The 17,998-nt window shown below is 34.7% G+C and overlaps 1 protein-coding gene across 8 annotated transcripts in view; it reads right to left on the bottom strand.

Moving 5' to 3' along the window:
• LOC107131258 (butyrophilin subfamily 2 member A1-like) overlaps window positions 1–17,998 on the bottom strand; it is a 109,548-nt gene that overhangs the window by 26,785 nt on the left and 64,765 nt on the right. For 5 of the 8 annotated variants that reach the window (XM_059880602.1, XM_059880603.1, XM_059880606.1 and 2 more), the window contains 7 exons: window positions 14,222–14,242; window positions 14,081–14,134; window positions 12,859–12,879; window positions 8,758–8,778; window positions 6,416–6,436; window positions 5,092–5,112; window positions 2,030–2,050 (listed from right to left, as the gene is read on the bottom strand). In XM_059880602.1, the coding sequence (XP_059736585.1) occupies window positions 2,030–2,050; window positions 5,092–5,112; window positions 6,416–6,436; window positions 8,758–8,778; window positions 12,859–12,879; window positions 14,081–14,134; window positions 14,222–14,242 (180 nt within the window). The remainder of the gene's footprint in view (window positions 1–2,029; window positions 2,051–5,091; window positions 5,113–6,415; window positions 6,437–8,757; window positions 8,779–12,858; window positions 12,880–14,080; window positions 14,135–14,221; window positions 14,243–17,998) is intronic. The other 3 variants (XM_059880604.1, XM_059880605.1, XM_059880608.1) reach the window with 3 other exon arrangements.

Here is a 17,998-nt window from a genome sequence, read left to right as displayed (position 1 = left end):
AGATAAAGAGATAAAGCGTGAGCCAAAAGATGAAGTGAATGTAACGTGTTAGTTGCTCAGTGTTGTCCAACTCTTTTGTGACTCTATGGGCTGTAGCTTGCCCGGTTCCTCTGTCCATGGGATTTTCCAGGCAAGAATACTGGAGTGGGATACCATTTCCTCCTCTAGGGGATATTCTCTACCCAGGGATCTAACCTGGGTCTACTGCATTGCAGGCAGATTGTTTACCATCTGAGCCACCAGGGAAGCCCCATATCAAAAGATGGCATATAGATAAAAAGAGAGAATGATGAAAGAACCAAAAATATGGTTGTTTAAAACTTATTTAAACAAAAATATCTTCAGGGATAATTACCTATTTTCTCCCAAAGAACACCGGAAAAATTAAGAGAAAACAAAAACAGGTAAGTATAATAGGATGAAAGGTCAAGGAAAACTAAATTTAGCAAAAAATTTACATACAGTTATAAATGTAACAAGATTTAAACACACACACACACAAACATATGCAGGTGTATACAATGTGCCAAAGTAGCTGACAGCTTTCTTTGGTGCTGATGAAAAATTAAATGAAGACAAGGAATAATCTTGCTGACTTGAGGGAAAATTTCAGGTGTATTAGTAGTGGTGGTTACCTTTTGAAAATGTTCTTGAATTATGTGGACAGTACTTGGCTGTTATGATTTGATTGATTACCTTTAATAAAGTTTTTTGCTGCTACTAAATATATATCATCATCTCACAAAAAATATCAAGAAGGAGTGAATTAGAGTGTACTGAACTACTTCTAGAAAAAATGCAGGATTTGGTTGTTAGGAACCACTATTAACATTTTGTTATACAATGATGATATAACTTTATTTATGGTGAATTGCTAATTTAGTTCATGAAAAAAAGAACCTCATCTTATCTCAATAATCTTCTCAAAATAATGCAAATATGAACCCATGCAAACAGAATTTGTTGAGAAGAGATGAGGAATCAAAGAGAAAAAAATCACCCATATGTTCAAGACATTATCTGTAGCAATGACCACATGAACTCTGCTGCATGCATCAAAGAGATACATTTCCTCTGAAAAAAAATGTGTACTGAAAAATATGCTTAGAAAAAATAGGATATTAAATTTTAATGAATAATTTTGTGTTTTATGGAAAAACTCTTATGGAACATTGCAGAACAGAAATTATGATTTCATTCACATAAAATATTCAGGTTAGAAATATGTACTATTTTTAACATTTCTAACAATATAAAATCTTTTTGAAAATAGTTGAAGCAATTGCAGTTGTCCATATTAACAATTCTGTTAATGAATGTAAAAATGAAAATTACTCTCTTTGGATATAAAAATATTTCAGGAAAAAAAAATCTGGGTATTACTCCCAGATTTTAAGGCAGTGTAAGGATGACCTTCATCAGTGAATCATTTCAGATTTTATTCAGGCTTTCAAAGACCAGAAAAGAGAGGGATATGGGAGAAAGTGACATGCAAAATATTGCCTTAGAATGGTGGAAATATTGTAGAGTGCAAACCAATGATGACATATTGATGAAAGGGTAGAATATGTTTAAAATATAAGGAAAACAGGCATTTTAAAAGGTTTTGGGAGTACAGGTATGTCAAAGATACTTTATAATATTTTTTCTGAATTTTTTCTGTGAAATACAATGAAACATTAATGTAATTTTCATTGAAAAGAAACACAAAGAACTAAACTTTCAGATCAGAAACTTAAAAATTGCAAAATTTTACAGTTAAGTTCATATTTGTATTCACTATATACAAAGAGCAAATCTCTGCATAAATTATACAGATGGGACAAATGAAAGCAAAAGTAATGAAGTATTGAATAACCCATGAAGAGGAAAACCTTCAGTTGAAACAATTATAAGATGAGAGAAAAATGATGTAAATTCATATCTACATTGCAGTGGAGGAAGATGCTCACTGAGAATTGAAGACCAAAGTTAAAGGAAGAGATGAAACATTACAAGGTACCAAGTGTGAAATAGTTTTGGGACTTGCCTTTATCCTGTTCACCCTTATCTGAAAAATAAAAGGAAGAAACAACCAGTCAAACGAAATGAAAGCAAATTGTAAGGAAGAGAAGACAATAATTTAATTTCCTTCCATTATTTATTCACTCAGTAAAGTGATAACACTTCTCTAAGAATTAGAACCTAATGTACCAAAGGCCATGTACCTAATGAGAAGCAATGCTGTTTTAAGTTCCCTCATCCTTTTCTGCAAAGGAATTACCACATGAAAACTTCCTTTGGGAAAAACTGAATCAATATTTGGTTTTGAATTGGGCTTTCCAGCTTTTTTAAAAGCCCATAACAAGTGAAAACATGCTCAAATATATGAAATAGGTACTACAAATGTGATTAAAAGGTATATAATGAAAGTATTCCTTTATCAGAAATTTGATCTGTGGCTGTATTCATATGAAACCTGCTAAATGTCTTAAAAGTATATGTTCCCGAGTTCTGTCCAGTCTGTAAATCAAGAGGTAATCGAAAAATGTCACTAGAACAGGAAGATGTTATGCTTTGAAATTTGAAGTGCTTTATGAACAAAAATGGCAACCCACTCCAGTGTTCTTGCCTGGAGAATCCCAGGGACAGGGGAGCCTGATGGGCTGCTGTCTGTGGGGTCGCACAGAGTTGGACACGACTGAAGCGACTTAGCAGCAGCAGCAGCAGCATGAACAAAAATTTTGGAATCATCCTAGGACAACAGCTTTCCTTGTCATTCACATAAAAAGTCCTAAAAATTGAGATATATCATTTATCAATTTTCCTCAAGATACAACCTCCTTGTTTAATTATTGAAAAGACATTGCGGTTTGCAGAAATAATAATTGCATGAATAAAAATAGAAAAGAATAAAGAATGCTATATGGGAAGATGACAGGGAAATATAAAATAAACCTAAAACTGGAACATTTGAGTAATATATTCAAGAACAGTAAACGAGTAATCCACTAGGTAAGTGTGGGAAAGAGTTCACTCGTTTACTGTTCTTGAATATATTACTCAAATGTTCCAAATCACATGACTAGCACACATGTTGTAAAACTTTCACATCAGTCACTGAAAATGCCAATAATTTAGAGATATAAACTTTGACTAGACCTAGAGGACTTGGGATTTTTCCTTTCAAATTTATTGATATCATAAACAGGGAAAGATCTTAAAACACATCCAAAATGAAACTACCAGGGCAGGAAAGGAGAAGAGCAAATATTTGAAAATTTTTCATGCTTTACACTATGGCACAGTCTGACTTGCATTTTCTGAGAACTGGCACCATTCTCAGAAAAGACTTAATGGCCATCTCAAAAATCAGAGGAAAGCTTTTTAACTTTTATTCACCCCTTGGTGCCAAAGAAATAATACTGAAAAAGACACTATAGTAGGAGGCAGAACCTCCTCTGGGATAAACAATACCTATCACGGGTACTGCATTGCTTTCCAGTTTTTTCAGAATCAGTTGCCTACACAGCTTATAAGAAAGCTATTTAAGAAGTTATTAGGAAGCAAAAAATGTGTTCATTGTCTCAAGTTCTATGTGTACCACGTGTTACATGAAGCCTGCTAAAATACTTTAAAGTAATCCCTACATTTCACTTCCTCTGTAAAAAAAAAAAAGAAAAGAAGAAGTGTTATTGAGAAGGAGAATGTCAAGCTTTCAGTAATTCTATAAGTATAGTAGGGTAAAAAATCCACAAGCATTTGGGTACATTCTCATGGGAAGATGACAGGAATGTGGAGTGCTTCTATAGTTTGCTCCAAGTTTCAAAGAAGTACTTTTAGAACTGGGAGCAAAGTTTTCTAAGGACATCTTGCCCCCCAGAGGCATGTTTTATTGTATCCTCCCCTGCCACCACCACCTCTTGATTCACTTGATCTTAGCCAAAAAAAGTACAAAGATAGAACAATGACGCTATAAAAAGAGGTAGAAAAGGACTTCTTCTGGGAATAAATATTGTTCATATACATTCCATTGAAACTTCTTTCACTGTACTATTCTTTTCAAGAATACAATGCAAGCATGCACACATACAGGAGTCAGATACTTCAGGAGTCATGAGGATGCCCACAACAAAAACACCCATCTAGCTAAAACTCCATCAGTAGCAGTATTCATAGGAGGAATACTTCATACATAAAAGAAATACATTTGCTACTTTCACTCAAACTGTATTCAAAAACATAACTGAAAATATTACTACAAAAGGAAGGATATTAAGTTTTTAATGGTTATATTAGTATTTCTTTAAGCAAACATTTAGGAATATCTTAGGACTCTAGCCTCTCATGTCATTCACATAAAATTTCAGAATGGAGAAATGCGTTATAAATGAACTTTACTCAATTTACAATACAAACCCTTAAAGTTATTGCAGTTTGACAAGTTAAAAATCATGTCAATAAAATGCAAGAGAAGGACAGTAAAATTACTTTGGTGTGAGAGAAAATAATCTCAGCAAATGGTTTGTGAACTTGAGAGAAGACTCTAATAAATGGTCAAAGTCATTGGAAGAACGAGTCTAAAGCCCACACTTGTCCAATAATTACACCTGAATTTACACAGTCTTTGAAAGGATAAGTGTTGGAAAAACTTCACTCAGTGAATACGGAGTCTTGTCTTACCTCATGAAGTTTGGGGAGGTATTGATGGCATATCAATGACCCCTTGAACTTTGAAAACATGACAGACTTTCCAAGTCAATGGAAGTGCTCCGAGTAATAAATACAGAATGTAAACCATGTTTTAATCAGTCCCATTTTCTTCATCTCACAAAATTTATAATGAAACTAGCAAAACTCTGAATGATAAACTGGGACAATATTTAGAGGGAAAGGACATAGGAAATGAAAAAGGAAGCATTGGGAAAGAATCATCTGTAGGGTCATAAAAGTGGAGAGAATTTAATATGTGTGAAGCTCCTAAACAAATAATTTGGAAAGTTAGAGTGGACATCCAGGAAAAAGGTAAGCAAGCCAACAGAAAATATTCAAATTGCTGAGAATGGATAATTTAAAGTCTTTTGGAATATCAATGCTGTCAGATATATTTACCAAATGTTTTCTGAAAGTCATCTGAAAAATAAAACCAGAAAACTACTGTAAAAATCATGCCATAGAAACACAAAAGAATTCAAATTTAGTGAAATATTCACATACAATGGTAAAGGTTACAGGATATAGACCAACACTGATACATACACACACATGTGCAGACACACACACATGTACCAATGTAGCTGAAAGCTTCCTTATGTCCTGATAACACTGATCAAAAAATAATAAAAGGAAAAGGAGTGATCTTCCTGACTTGAGGAAGAGTTTCAGGAATGATATGGCTAGTGGTTTTCCTTATATAAGTTATTAATTTATTAGACTTACTTGAGTGATTATTATTTGGTTTGTTAGCTTTAATAAATTTATTGGTTGCTGTTAAATATAAATAATCACATCTCATATTTGTTGTAGCTTTGGTGTATAATAAGTTAGAGAATACTGAACTGCTTTAGAGAAAATGCAGTGTTTGTTTCTTGGGAACCTATATTCACATTATGTTAAAAATGAAGCCATAACTTTGTGGTGAATTGCCAGATTAGGACATGTCAAAATGAAGTTCATCTCATCTCAATCATCTTATCAGGAAAAACGTTAACATGCACCCATGCCAACAGAGTTAGTTAAAAAGAGATGAGGAACCAGAGGACAAAAATCACCCATTTGTTCAAAACAGTATCTGTAGCAATGACTACCTAGCCTTTGATGCATGAATTATAGAGATAAATTTGATTTCCCTGAAAACAAAAGTATACTGAAAAATGCCATCAGAAAGATAAGATATTAAAGTTTTAATAAATAATTTTGTGTTTTATCAAAAAATAACTTATAGAGGCCTTGCAGGACAATAATTTATGGTGACATTCACCTAAAATATTCAGATCTGAGATTTGTGCTTTTCTTTATCATTCTTAAAAATTTTAAATCTTTCCAAAATAGCTGAAGTATGGCTAAATTGACAATTGCATTAATAAAAGTAAATAAGAATGAAATTAAATTACTCTCTTTGGATATAAAAAATTCCAGGAAAAAAATGTGAGTATATGCACACCTGGGATTATTAGACTTTAGCTAGTGTAAGAAGGACTCTCAAGTTTACACTTGACCAGTGAATGATTTCAGGTTTTATTCAGGCTTTGAAAGACCAGAAAAGGGAGGAGTATGAGAGAAGTTGGCAAGACAAACATTGCGTTAGAATGGTAGAGATCTTGGCGAGTGGAAACCAATGAGGGCATATTGATGAAAGCTGGGATTTGTGTAAGACATCAGGAAAGCAGGCCTTTTAAAATGTTTTGAGAGTAGAGAGATATCAAAGATACTTTACCATCTTTTTTCGGAGTTTTTTCTGTAAAATACAACGAAAAGTCAATATAAATTTCACTGGAAAGAAACATGAAAGTTCAGATTTGTTGAAAATTGTATGCAGATTTAAATTATCAGGAGGCAAATAAACACTCAAAACCACACACACTTATACCAACACACACAGGATGCAGTGTTTGAAAATTCCCTTTTAAGAAAAGAATAGTATTCAACAAATGAAGAAGGGAAAAAGAGATACATTTTCTGAATTGAGAAAACTTAAGAAATACTTGGTAATTACTTGATAAAATTTTTATGATTCCTTTTGGTAGTATATACTCTTTTGTTACTCAGATTTCTATCTTTAATAAGAGATCTGTGTACTGTTAAATCCATTCACTCAACTGTCCGAGAGTGGTAGCTTTGCCATATGAAATGACCAAACACTGAATTACAGAATTCTGAGCTACTGCTCTGGTAGGACATCAGTGTCAGGTTCATGGGTGCCTCTTTTCACAATTTTCTCAACTGCTTAATGAATAACTGTATTTTATGAGACTTTTAATTTAACTCATTTCTCAATGAACCTTACTTTTATCAAGTAAAATGAAAGAGTGGCTAATAAAACACTAAATGGGAGTAAATAGATTTCTAAATCAAATGAATGCAAAATATTGGATAAAACTTTCAGAACAGAAATTTTAAAATTGCAAAGCTTTGCAGGTAATTTCACACTTGAATATATTCTACAAATATGAAATGTCTGTGTAATTGCACAGATGGGACAAATCAAAGGAAAACTAATGAAACATTGAATAACCCATGAAGAGGGCAGACTTCAATTAAAGTAGTCATAAAATGAGATTTAAAAAATGATGTAAAGCTATATGGTATGTACATTGCAGTGGAGGAAGATGATCACTGAGAGTTGAAGAAAAGTCAAAGAAAGAGATGAAACATAACAAAAGTACAAAGTGTGAAAAGTTAATGGGAGTTACATTTATCCTGTTCACCTTTATCTAAAGACTAAAAGAAAGAAATAACCATGCAAAGCAAACAAAGGCACAATGTGAGGAAGAAAAGACAATAATTTGATTCCTTTCCATTATTTATTCATTTAGTATAAATGAAGCCACTTTTCTAAGACTTTGAACCTAACATTTCAAAGGCCATGTAACTCATGAAAGGCAATGCTGTTTTAAGTTCTCTCACCCTTTTCTGCAAAAGAATTACCATACAAAAGTAAATCATGGTAAAGTGGAAATTCTTCTGGGATAAACTGAATCAATATTTGGTCTTGAATTTGACTTTCCACATTTTTCATAACAAAAGACATACATACTCACATTGATGAAGTGGTACTATAAGTATGATGTATATGTGAATAGTTAAAGTACCCCTCTGTCAGAAAATTGATCTGTAGCTGTTTTCATTTGAAGCTTGCCAAATGCCTTTTAAGGATTATGTCCCCAAGATTTATCCAGTATGTAAACCAAGATGTAATTGAAAAATATCAAGGAGAAAAGGAGGATGTTAAACTTTGAAATTTGAAGTGATTTGTGGGAAAAAAAAAAATTGGAATTATTCTAGTACAATAGTTCCCTTTTCATTTACATAAATAGTTCTGAATTTTGAAATATACAAGATTTTCTTTTGAGATACAATATATTGTTTACTTACTGAAAAGACATTGCAGTTGGCAAAAATGATAATAGCATTGATAAAAATTTCAAAGTATAAATAATATACATAGATGGGAAAAAGACAAGAAAATATTGTAAACTATTTGTAGAACTGGAACATTTGAGTAATTTGTTCAAGAATAGTAAAAGAGTGAGATTCAATCTCACACTATCCAGTGGATGGCATTGGATTTTACAAGATCTTTGACAGGACAATGGAGGGAGAAACTTCATCATTAAACTGAGAATCCTCTTTCTCTTAAGCATTGGGAAATATTAACAGAGTAATCACCCCCTTCAACTTGGGTACTTGTAAACATCCTAAAGTAACTGACATTTCTCAGAAAATAAAGAGAGCATGGTAACCATGCGCTGATGAATTCAGTCCCTTCATCTCAGAAAATCATGATACCATTTGGGAACTCTCTGGAAGACAGACAAAGCCAATGTGATAAGGAAGAAAGGTAGAAAAGATGCAATGAGCAATGACAGACATAGGGGAAAAAACAACGGAAATGATGAAATAAGAAAGAGGATCATATCCAAAACTGTACAGAAGTGAATGACGGTCCACGTGAAAAGTGAGCCAATGAATGACATAATGATAGAAAGACAGGGAATGTTCAATACAGTGGTAGCAGTCACTGGAAGTTATTGGAGTGAAGAATTGTTACAAACTTACCAAGTTTTCTCAGAAGATCATCTGGAAATAAAATGGAAAGCATCATATGAATATCATGGAAAACAAACATGAAGAAAAATAAAATATTTTAAAGAACCTGAAACTGATGTTAACTGTTTCTGTATACATAGAAACACATGCAGGTTTGCACATCATGAACACAAAACAAACTCAATAGTGGCTGAAAGCTGCTGTCTTTCAAACATAGAACATTCTATTTAAAAAAAAGACAAGCACAGTCAATTTTCTAAATGAAGAAAGATGTTTAGAAATATTAGTTCAGGGAGTTACACTTTCAAAAATTTTGTGTACCTTTTGACTTTATTTAGGCTTTTATTATTCAATAAGCTTGTTCTAATAAGTTTCTTAACGGTTACTGAAAATATATAGTCAGCTCTCAGTTTTATTGTAGCTTAGTTATTTAAGTTCACCATAAACACAAAATCAAGAATCTTAAGCCTTTGCTCCTAGCAGTAAATATAGAATTAGGTTACTGGATGCCTCTATTCACATCATCTTTATTTGCAAACTGTTTTATGTATGTTTCTATCAATGAATGCCTAAATGAAGACAATGGTACCAGAAAAACATGCAACTTTAACTAGGGGAATACATCAGTGGGACTTGGGATTTTTCTCTTCACACTTATTGATAAAATATTAAGTTAAAGTTCTCAAAATTCATTCAAAATGAAGGTGCAATGACAGGAAAAGGACAAACATTTGAGTAACTTCCATTTCTCACAATGTGGCTCAACCTGACCAAAATTTTTGAGAATTGGCACCATTCTCAATGAAGGTTTGATAGTCTTCTCAGAAGACAGAGGAACTGTTTGTTTTGTTTTGTTTTGTTTTTCACTTCCATTTACCTCTTTGATGCCAAAGAAACAAGACTGAAAATGACAACATGGGTGGAGCTAGGTCAGGTCTTCCTCTGTGATAAGCAGTACTCATATGGGGACTGTATTGCCTGTTTTCTTCAGAATCAAATGCAAACACAATTCAAACACTAGAGTGCTATTTCAGATATTATGAGGGAGATTTCCCTGACAGTTCAGTAGTTGAAACTCTGTGCTTTCACTGCAGGGGGGCATGAGGTGGATCCCTGGTCAGAAAACTAAGATCCCACATGCTTGGATTTATCTTTGGACTTTCTGTCCTCTCATTGATCTATATTTTTTCTGGATTGACCTAGAGATTGTCATACAGAGTGAAGTAAGTCAGAACGCGAAAAACAAATATCATATAATATCACTTACATGTGGAATACACAAAAATAGTACAGATGAGCATATTTTCAAAGCAGAAATACAGTCAGAGATGTAGAGAACAAACTTATACACTGACTTGAGGAAAAATTTCAGGTGTATTAGTGGTGGTTACCTTTTCAAAATGTTCTCAAATTATTTGGCAACTACTCCCGCTGTTATGATTTGATTGGTTACCTTTAATAATGTCCTTTGCTGCTGCTAAATATAAATCATCATCTCACATAAAATATCCACAAGGAGTGAATTCGAGTGTTTTGAAGTACTTCTAGAAAAATGCAGGATTTGTTCTTAGGAACCACTAGTAACATTTTCGTATGCAATGATGATATAACTTTATTTTTGGTGAATTGCTATTTTCAGTTCAGTTCAGGTCAGTTCACTTAAGTCACTGAGTCGTGTCTGACTCTTTGCGATCCCATGAATTGCAGCACTCCAGGCCTCCCTGTCCATCACCAACTCCTGGAGTTCACTCAAACTCACGTCCATCGAGCTGGTGATGCCATCCAGCCATCTCATCCTCTGTCGTCCCCTTCTCCTCCTGCCCCCAATCCCTCCCAGCATCAGAGTCTTTTCCAACGAGTCAACTCTTCGCATGAGGTGGCCAAAGTACTGGAGTTTCAGCTTTAGCATCATTCCTTCCAAAGAACACCCAGGACTGATCTCCTTCAGAATGGACTGGTTGGATCTCCTTGAGGTCCAAGAACTCTCAAGAGTCTTCTCCAACACCACAGTTCAAAAGCATCAATTCTTCAGTGCTCAGCTTTCTTCACAGTCCAACTCTCACATCCATACATGACCACTGGAAAAACCATAGCCTTGACTAGACTGACCTTTGTTGGCAAAGTAATGTCTCTGCTTTTCAATATGCTATCTAGTTTGGTCATAACTTTCCTTCCAAGGAGTAAGTGTCTTTTAATTTCATGGCTGCAATCACCATCTGCAGTGATTTTCGAGCCCAAAAAAATAAAGTGTGACAGTGTTTCCACTGTTTCCCCATTTATTTCCCATGAAGTGATGGGACCAGATGCCATGATCTTCGTTTTCTGAATGCTGAGCTTTAAGCCAACTTTTTTACTCTCCTCTTTCACTTTCATCAAGAGGATTTTAGTTCCTCTTCACATTCTGCCATAAGGGTGTTGTCATCTGCATATCTGAAATTATTGATATTTCTCCTGGCAATCTTGATTCCAGCTTGTGCTTCTTCCAGCCGAGAGTTTCTCATGATGTACTCTTCATAGAAGTTAAATAAGCAGGGTGACAATATATAGCCCTGACATACTCCTTTTCCTGTTTGGAACCAGTCTGTTGTTCCATGTCGAATTCTAACTGTAGCTTCCTGACCTGTATATAGGTTTCTCAAGAGGCAGGTCAGGTGGTCTGGTATTCTCATCTCTCTCAGAATTTTCCACAGTTTATTGTGATCCACACAGTCAAAGGCTTTGGCATAGTCAATTAAACAGAAATAGATGTTTTTCTGGAACTCTCTTGCTTTTTCCATCATCCAGCGGATGTTGGCAGTTTGATCTCTGGTTCCTCTGCCTTTCCTAAAACCAGCTTGAACATCTGGACGTTCACGGTTCATGTACTGCTGAAGCCTGGCTTGGAGAATTTTGAGCATTACTTTACTGGCGTGTGAGATGAGTGCAATTGTGCGGTAGTTTGAGCATTCTTTGGCATGTTAGTTCACACCAAAAAGAAGCTCATCTTATCTTGAGCACCTTCTCAAAGAAATGTAAATATGAACCCATGTAAGCAATTGTTTGGAAGAGATGAGGAACCAAAGAGAAAAACATCACCCATATGCTCAAAACATTATGTGTAGCAATAACTACATGAACTCTACTACATGCATCAAAGAGATAAATTTCCTCTGAAAACAAATGTATACTGAAAAATGTCCTTAGAAAAAAATAGGATATTAAATTTTAATGAATAATTTTGTGTTTTATGGAAAAAAATCTTATGGAACATTATAGAACAGAGATTATGATTTCATTCATGTAAAATATTCAAGTTAGAAATATGTACTATTTTTAACATTTCTAGCAATATAAAATCTTTTCACAAATAGCTGAAGTAATTGCAGTTGTCCATATTAACAACTGTGTTAATAAAAGTAGGAATGAAAATGATTCTCTTTGGATATTAAAAAAAAATTAGAAAAAAAAAAAAATCTCGGTACTACTCCCAGATTTTAGGGCAGTGTAAGGATGACCTTCATCAATGAATCACTTCAGATTTTATTCAGGCTTTCAAAGACCAGAAAAGAGAGGGATATGGGAGAAGGTGACACGCAAAATATTGCCTTAGAATGGTAGAAATACTGTAGAGTGCAAACCATTGATGACATTTGAGGAAAAGTTGGGGTATGTTTAAAACATCAAGTAAACAGGCATTTTATAGTGTTTTGGGAGTACAGGGATGTCAAAGATACTTTATAATATTTTTTTCTGAATTTCTTCTGTGAAATACAATGAAAAATCAATGTAATTTTCACTGAAAAAAAAAAAAAACACAAAGAGCTAAGCTTTCAGATCATAAAGTTAAAAATTGCAAAGTTTAACAGTTAAGTTCATATTTAAATACACTTTACAAAGAGCGAATGTCTGCATAAATTGTACAGATGGGACAAATGAAAGCAAAAGTAATGGAGCACTGAATAACCCATGAAGATGAAACACTTCAGTTGAAATGTTGACAAAATGAGAGAAAAACAATGTAAATTCATATCTACTTTGCAGTGGAGGAAGATGGTCACTGAGAGTTGAAGACCAAAGTCAAAGAGATGAAACATCACAAGGTACCAAGTGTGAAATATTATCAGGACTTGCCTCTCTCCTGTTCACCCTTATCTGAAAAATAAAAGGAAGAAATAAGCAGTCAAACCAAATGAAGGCACAATGTGAGGAAGAGATGACAATCATTTCTTCCCTGTATTTATTCACTCAATAAAGTGATTCCACTTCTCTAAGAATTAGAACCTAATGTCCGAAAGGCCATGTAACTCATGAGAGGCAATGATGTTTTAAGTTCCCTCATCCTTTTCTGCAAAGAAATTACCATTTGAAAACTTCCTTTGGGAAGTTTTGGGAAAAACTGAATCAATATTTGGTCCTGAATTGGGCTTTTCAGCTATTTTTTTAAAGCCCATAACAAATGACAAATATGCTCAAATATGTGAAGTAAGTAATGTAAATGTGATTCAAAAGTATATAATGAAAGTATGCCTCTGTCAAAAATTTGATCTGTGGCTGCATTCATATGAAGCCGGCTAAATGCCTTAAAATTATCTGTTCCCAAGTTCTATCCAGTCTGTAAACCAAGAGGTAATTGGAAAATGTCATTAGAAGAGGGAGATGTTATACTTTGAAATTAAAGTGCTGTATGAAGAAAAATTTTGGATTCATCCTAGGAAAACAGCTTTCCTTGTCATTAACATGAAAAGTCTTGAAAATTGAGATATGTCATTTATCAATTTTCCTCAAGGTATAACCTCCTTGTTTAATTATTGAAAAGGCACAGCCATGTGCAGAAATAATAATAACATTGATAAAAATTTCAAAGTATAAATACTACACATAGATAGGAAAAAGACAAGAATATATTGCAAAATATTTGTAGAACTGGAACATTTGAGTAATTTGTTCAAGAATAGTAAAAGAGTGAGACTCAATCTCACACTATCCAGTGGATGGCATCGGATTTTATAAGATCTTTGACAGGACAATGGACAGAGAAACTTCATTATTAAATTGGGAATCTTTCTTTTAAGCGTTGGGAAATATTAATGGTAGAGTAATCGCCCCCTTCAACTTGGGCACTTGTAAACATCCTAAATTAACTGACTTTTCTCAGAAAACAAAGAGAGCATGGTAACCATGTGCTGATGAGTTCAGTGGCATCATTTCAGAAAATCATGATACCATTTGGGAAGTCTCTGGAAGACAGACAAAGCCAATGTGATAAGAAGGAAAGGTAGAAAAGATGCAATGAGTAATAATGGAACATAGAGGGAAAACAACAGAAATAATGAAATAAGAAAGAGGTTCATACCCAAAACTGGACAGAAGTGAATGGCCATCCACGTGAAAAGTGAGCCAATGGATGCTGTAATGATAGGACAGGGAATGTTCAGTACAATGTGGAAACAGTCACTGGAAGAGTTACTGGAGTGAAGAGTTGTGACAAACTTACCAAGTTTTCTCAGAAGATCACCTGGAAATAAAATCAAAAGTTTCACGTGAATATCATAGAAAACAAACATGAAGAAAAATAAAGTGTTTTGAAGAACCTGAAAATGATGTTAACTGTATCTGTATACATATAAATACATGCATATTTACACATCATGAACACAAAACAGACTCAACAATAGTGGCTGAAAGTTGCTGTCTTTCAAGCATAGAACATTCTATTGAAAAAAAGGCGGGGGGCAAACACAGTCAATTTTCTAAATGAAGAAAGATGTTTAGAAATATTAGTTCAGGTAGTTACACTTTCAAAATTTTTGTGCACCTTTTGATTTTATTTGCTGCTAAGTCACTTCAGTTGTGTCTGACTCTATGCGACCCCATAGACAGCAGCCCACCAGGCTCCCTTGTCCCTGGGATTCTCCATGCAAGAACACTCGAGTGGGTTGCCAGTTCCTTTTCCAATGCGTGAAAAGTGAAAGTGAAGTCATTCAGTCATGTCTGACTCTTAGCGACCCCGTGGATTGCAGCCTACCAGGCTCCTCCATCCATGGGATTTTCCAGGCAAGAGTACTGGAGTGGGGTGCCATTGCCTTCAGGCTCTTACTATTCAATATGTTTGTTCTAATAAGTTTCTTAACAGCTACTGAAAATATATAGTCAGCTCTCCGTTTCATTGTAGCTTAGTTATTTAAGTTCACCATACACACTGAATCAATAATCTTAAAACTTTGCTCCAAGCAAAAACACAGAATTCGGTTTTGGGGTGCCTCTATTCGCATCATCTTTATTTACAAATTGTTTTAGGTATGTTTCTATCAATGAATGCCTAAATGAAGACAATGGTACCAGAAAAAGGTGCAACTTTAAGTAGGTTCATAGGGAAATATCAGTGGGACTTGGGATTTTTCTCTTCACACTTATTGATAAAATATTAAGTTAAAGTTCTCAAAATTCATTCAAAATGAAGGTGCAGTGACAGGAAAGGAAAAGGACAAACATTTGAATAATTTCCATTTCTCACAATGTGGCTCAACCTGACCAAAATTTTTGAGAATTGGCACCATTCTCAATGAAGTTTTGATAGTCTTCTCAGAAGACAGAGGAACTGGTTTTTTTTTTTTTTTTTCCACTTCCATTTACCTCTTTGATGCCAAAGAAACAAGACTGGAAATGATAACATGGGAGGAGCTAGGTCAGGTCTTTCTCTGTGATAAGCAGCACCCATATGGGGACTGTATTGCCTGTTTTCTTCAGAATCAAATGCAAACACAATTCAAACACTAGAGTGCTATTTCAGATATTATCAGGGAGATCTCCCTGACAGTTCAGTAGTTGAAACTCTGTGCTTTCACTGCAGGGGGGCATGAGGTGAATCCCTGGTCAGAAAACTAAGATCCCACATGCTTGGATTTATCTTTGGACTTTCTGTCCTCTCATTGATCTATATTTTTTGTGAATTGACCTAGAGATTGTCATACAGAGTGAAGTAAGTCAGAATGAGAAAAACAAATATCATATAATATCACTTACATATGGAATACACAAAAATAGTACAGATGAACATATTCACAAAGCAGAAATAGAGTCAGAGAAGAAGAGAACAAACTTTTAACTACTATGTATAAAATATATAACTAATGAGAGCTATAATATATAATGAATATAACTACTCTATAGCACAGGGAATTCTACTCAGAGCTCCCTGGTGACCTGGGAAGGAAATCTAAAAAAGAATGGATGTATATATATATATATATATATATATATATATATATATATATATATTCATAACTGATCCCCTATGCTGTAGAGCAGAAACTAACAAAGCATTGTAAAGCAACTATAATACAGAAAAACAAAACAAAACCAAACACCAGAAATAGCAACTGCACTACCTCTTCAACAGAGCATAGGTGTTATTAGAAGAAAAAAAATTCCATAGCCCTCATGGTGTAGGTAAGAAAAACATAGTACTAAAGATGCAAAAAGTGCAAGCATGCACTTGCCCCAAGCTCTACTTGTACTAGGTGTTATATGAAGCCAGCTAAATACATTAAAGTAACTCCTGTACTCCACTCCCTTGTAAAAAAAAAAAAAAAAATTACATCAAAAAATGTTATTCGAGGAGAATGTTAAGCTTTCAGTGACTCTCTAAGTACAGTAGGGGCAAAAAAATCCACAAACATTTGGCTACATTCTAATGGGAAGCTGATAGAAACATAAAATGCATATATGCTTACTCCAAGTTTCAAAGGGTCAAGTATTTTAGAACTGGGAGCAAAGTTTTCCAGAAGACATCCTGCCACTCAATAGCATGCTTTTTGCATCCCCCTCCCGACACCCACCTCTTGATTCAAAAGAAGATGACACTAAAAGAGGCATAAAAGGATTTCTTCTGGGATAAAAATATCAATCATATATATTTCACGGGACCTTCTTTCATTGTACTATTTTTTTCCAGAACACAATGCAAGCATGCATGCAGATTGGAGTCAGATACTTAAGAAGTCATGGGGAAGCCTACAACAAAAGCACCCATCTAGTTAAAACCCCATCAGTAGCAGTACTCATATGAGGCATACTTCACACATAAAAGAAGTGCATTCCCTACTTTCATTCAATCTGTACCCAAAAATATAATGAAAGATATCACTATCAAAGGAAGAATGTTAAACTTTTAATGGTTTACATTGAAAGTGAAAGTGAAAATCGCTCAGTCATGTGGGACTCTTTGCAACCCCGTGGACTGTAGTCCATGGAATTCTGCAGGCCAGAATATTGGAGTGGGTAGCCATTCCCTTCTCCAGGGATCAAACCCTCATCTCACGAATTGCAGGTGGATTCTTTACCAGCTGATCTACCAGGGAAGCCCAATGGTTATATTAGTGTTTCTTTAAATAAACATCTTGGAGTTTCTTCAGACTCTAGCCTCTCATGTCATTCACATAAATTCACTCAGCCTTCTTCACAGTCCAACTCTCAAATCCATACATGACCACAGGAAAAACCATAGCCTTCACTAGACGAACCTTTGTTGGCAAAGTAATGTCTCTGCTTTTGAATATGCTATCTAAGTTGGTCATAACTTTCCTTCCAAGGAGTAAACGTCTTTTAATTTCATGGCTGCAGTCACCATCTGCAGTGATTTTGGAGCCCAGAAAAATAAAGCCTGACACTGTTTCCACTCTTTCCCCATCTATTTCCCATGAAGTGATGGGACTAGATGCCATTATCTTCATTTTCTGAATGTTGAGCTTTAAGCCAACTTTTTCACTCTCCACTTTCACTTTCATCAAGAGGGTTTTTAGTTCCTCTTCACCTTCTGCCATAAGGGTGGTGTCATCTGCATATCTGAGGTTATTGATATTTCTCCTGGCAATCTTGATTCCAGCTTCTGTTTCTTCCAGTCCAGCTCAATAAAATACATACAGCTCATACATTCATACAGCTCAATAAAATAAAATAAAATAAAATAATGGACAAAAAACCAAAATAGATATTTCTCCATAAAGTGAACGAAAGTCACTCAGTAATGTCCAACTCTTTTTGACCTCAAGGACTGTAGCCCACCAGGTCCTTGGAATTTTTCAGGCAAGAATGCTGGAGTGGGTTGCCATTTCCTTTTCCAGGGAATCTTCCCAACCCAGGGATCAAACCCAGGAGCCCTGCATTGTAGGCAGATTCTTTAGCATCTGAGCCATGAGGGAAGCCCAAAGAAGACATACAAATGGCAAGTGGCACATAAAATGATGCTTCACACTCCTGATCTCACCTTCAA

The sequence above is a fragment of the Bos taurus genome, chromosome 23, assembly GCF_002263795.3.
Source record: "Bos taurus isolate L1 Dominette 01449 registration number 42190680 breed Hereford chromosome 23, ARS-UCD2.0, whole genome shotgun sequence".
In the NCBI taxonomy this organism is placed as follows: Eukaryota; Metazoa; Chordata; class Mammalia; order Artiodactyla; family Bovidae; genus Bos; species Bos taurus.
This window is presented reverse-complemented; position numbering and strand designations above follow the sequence as displayed.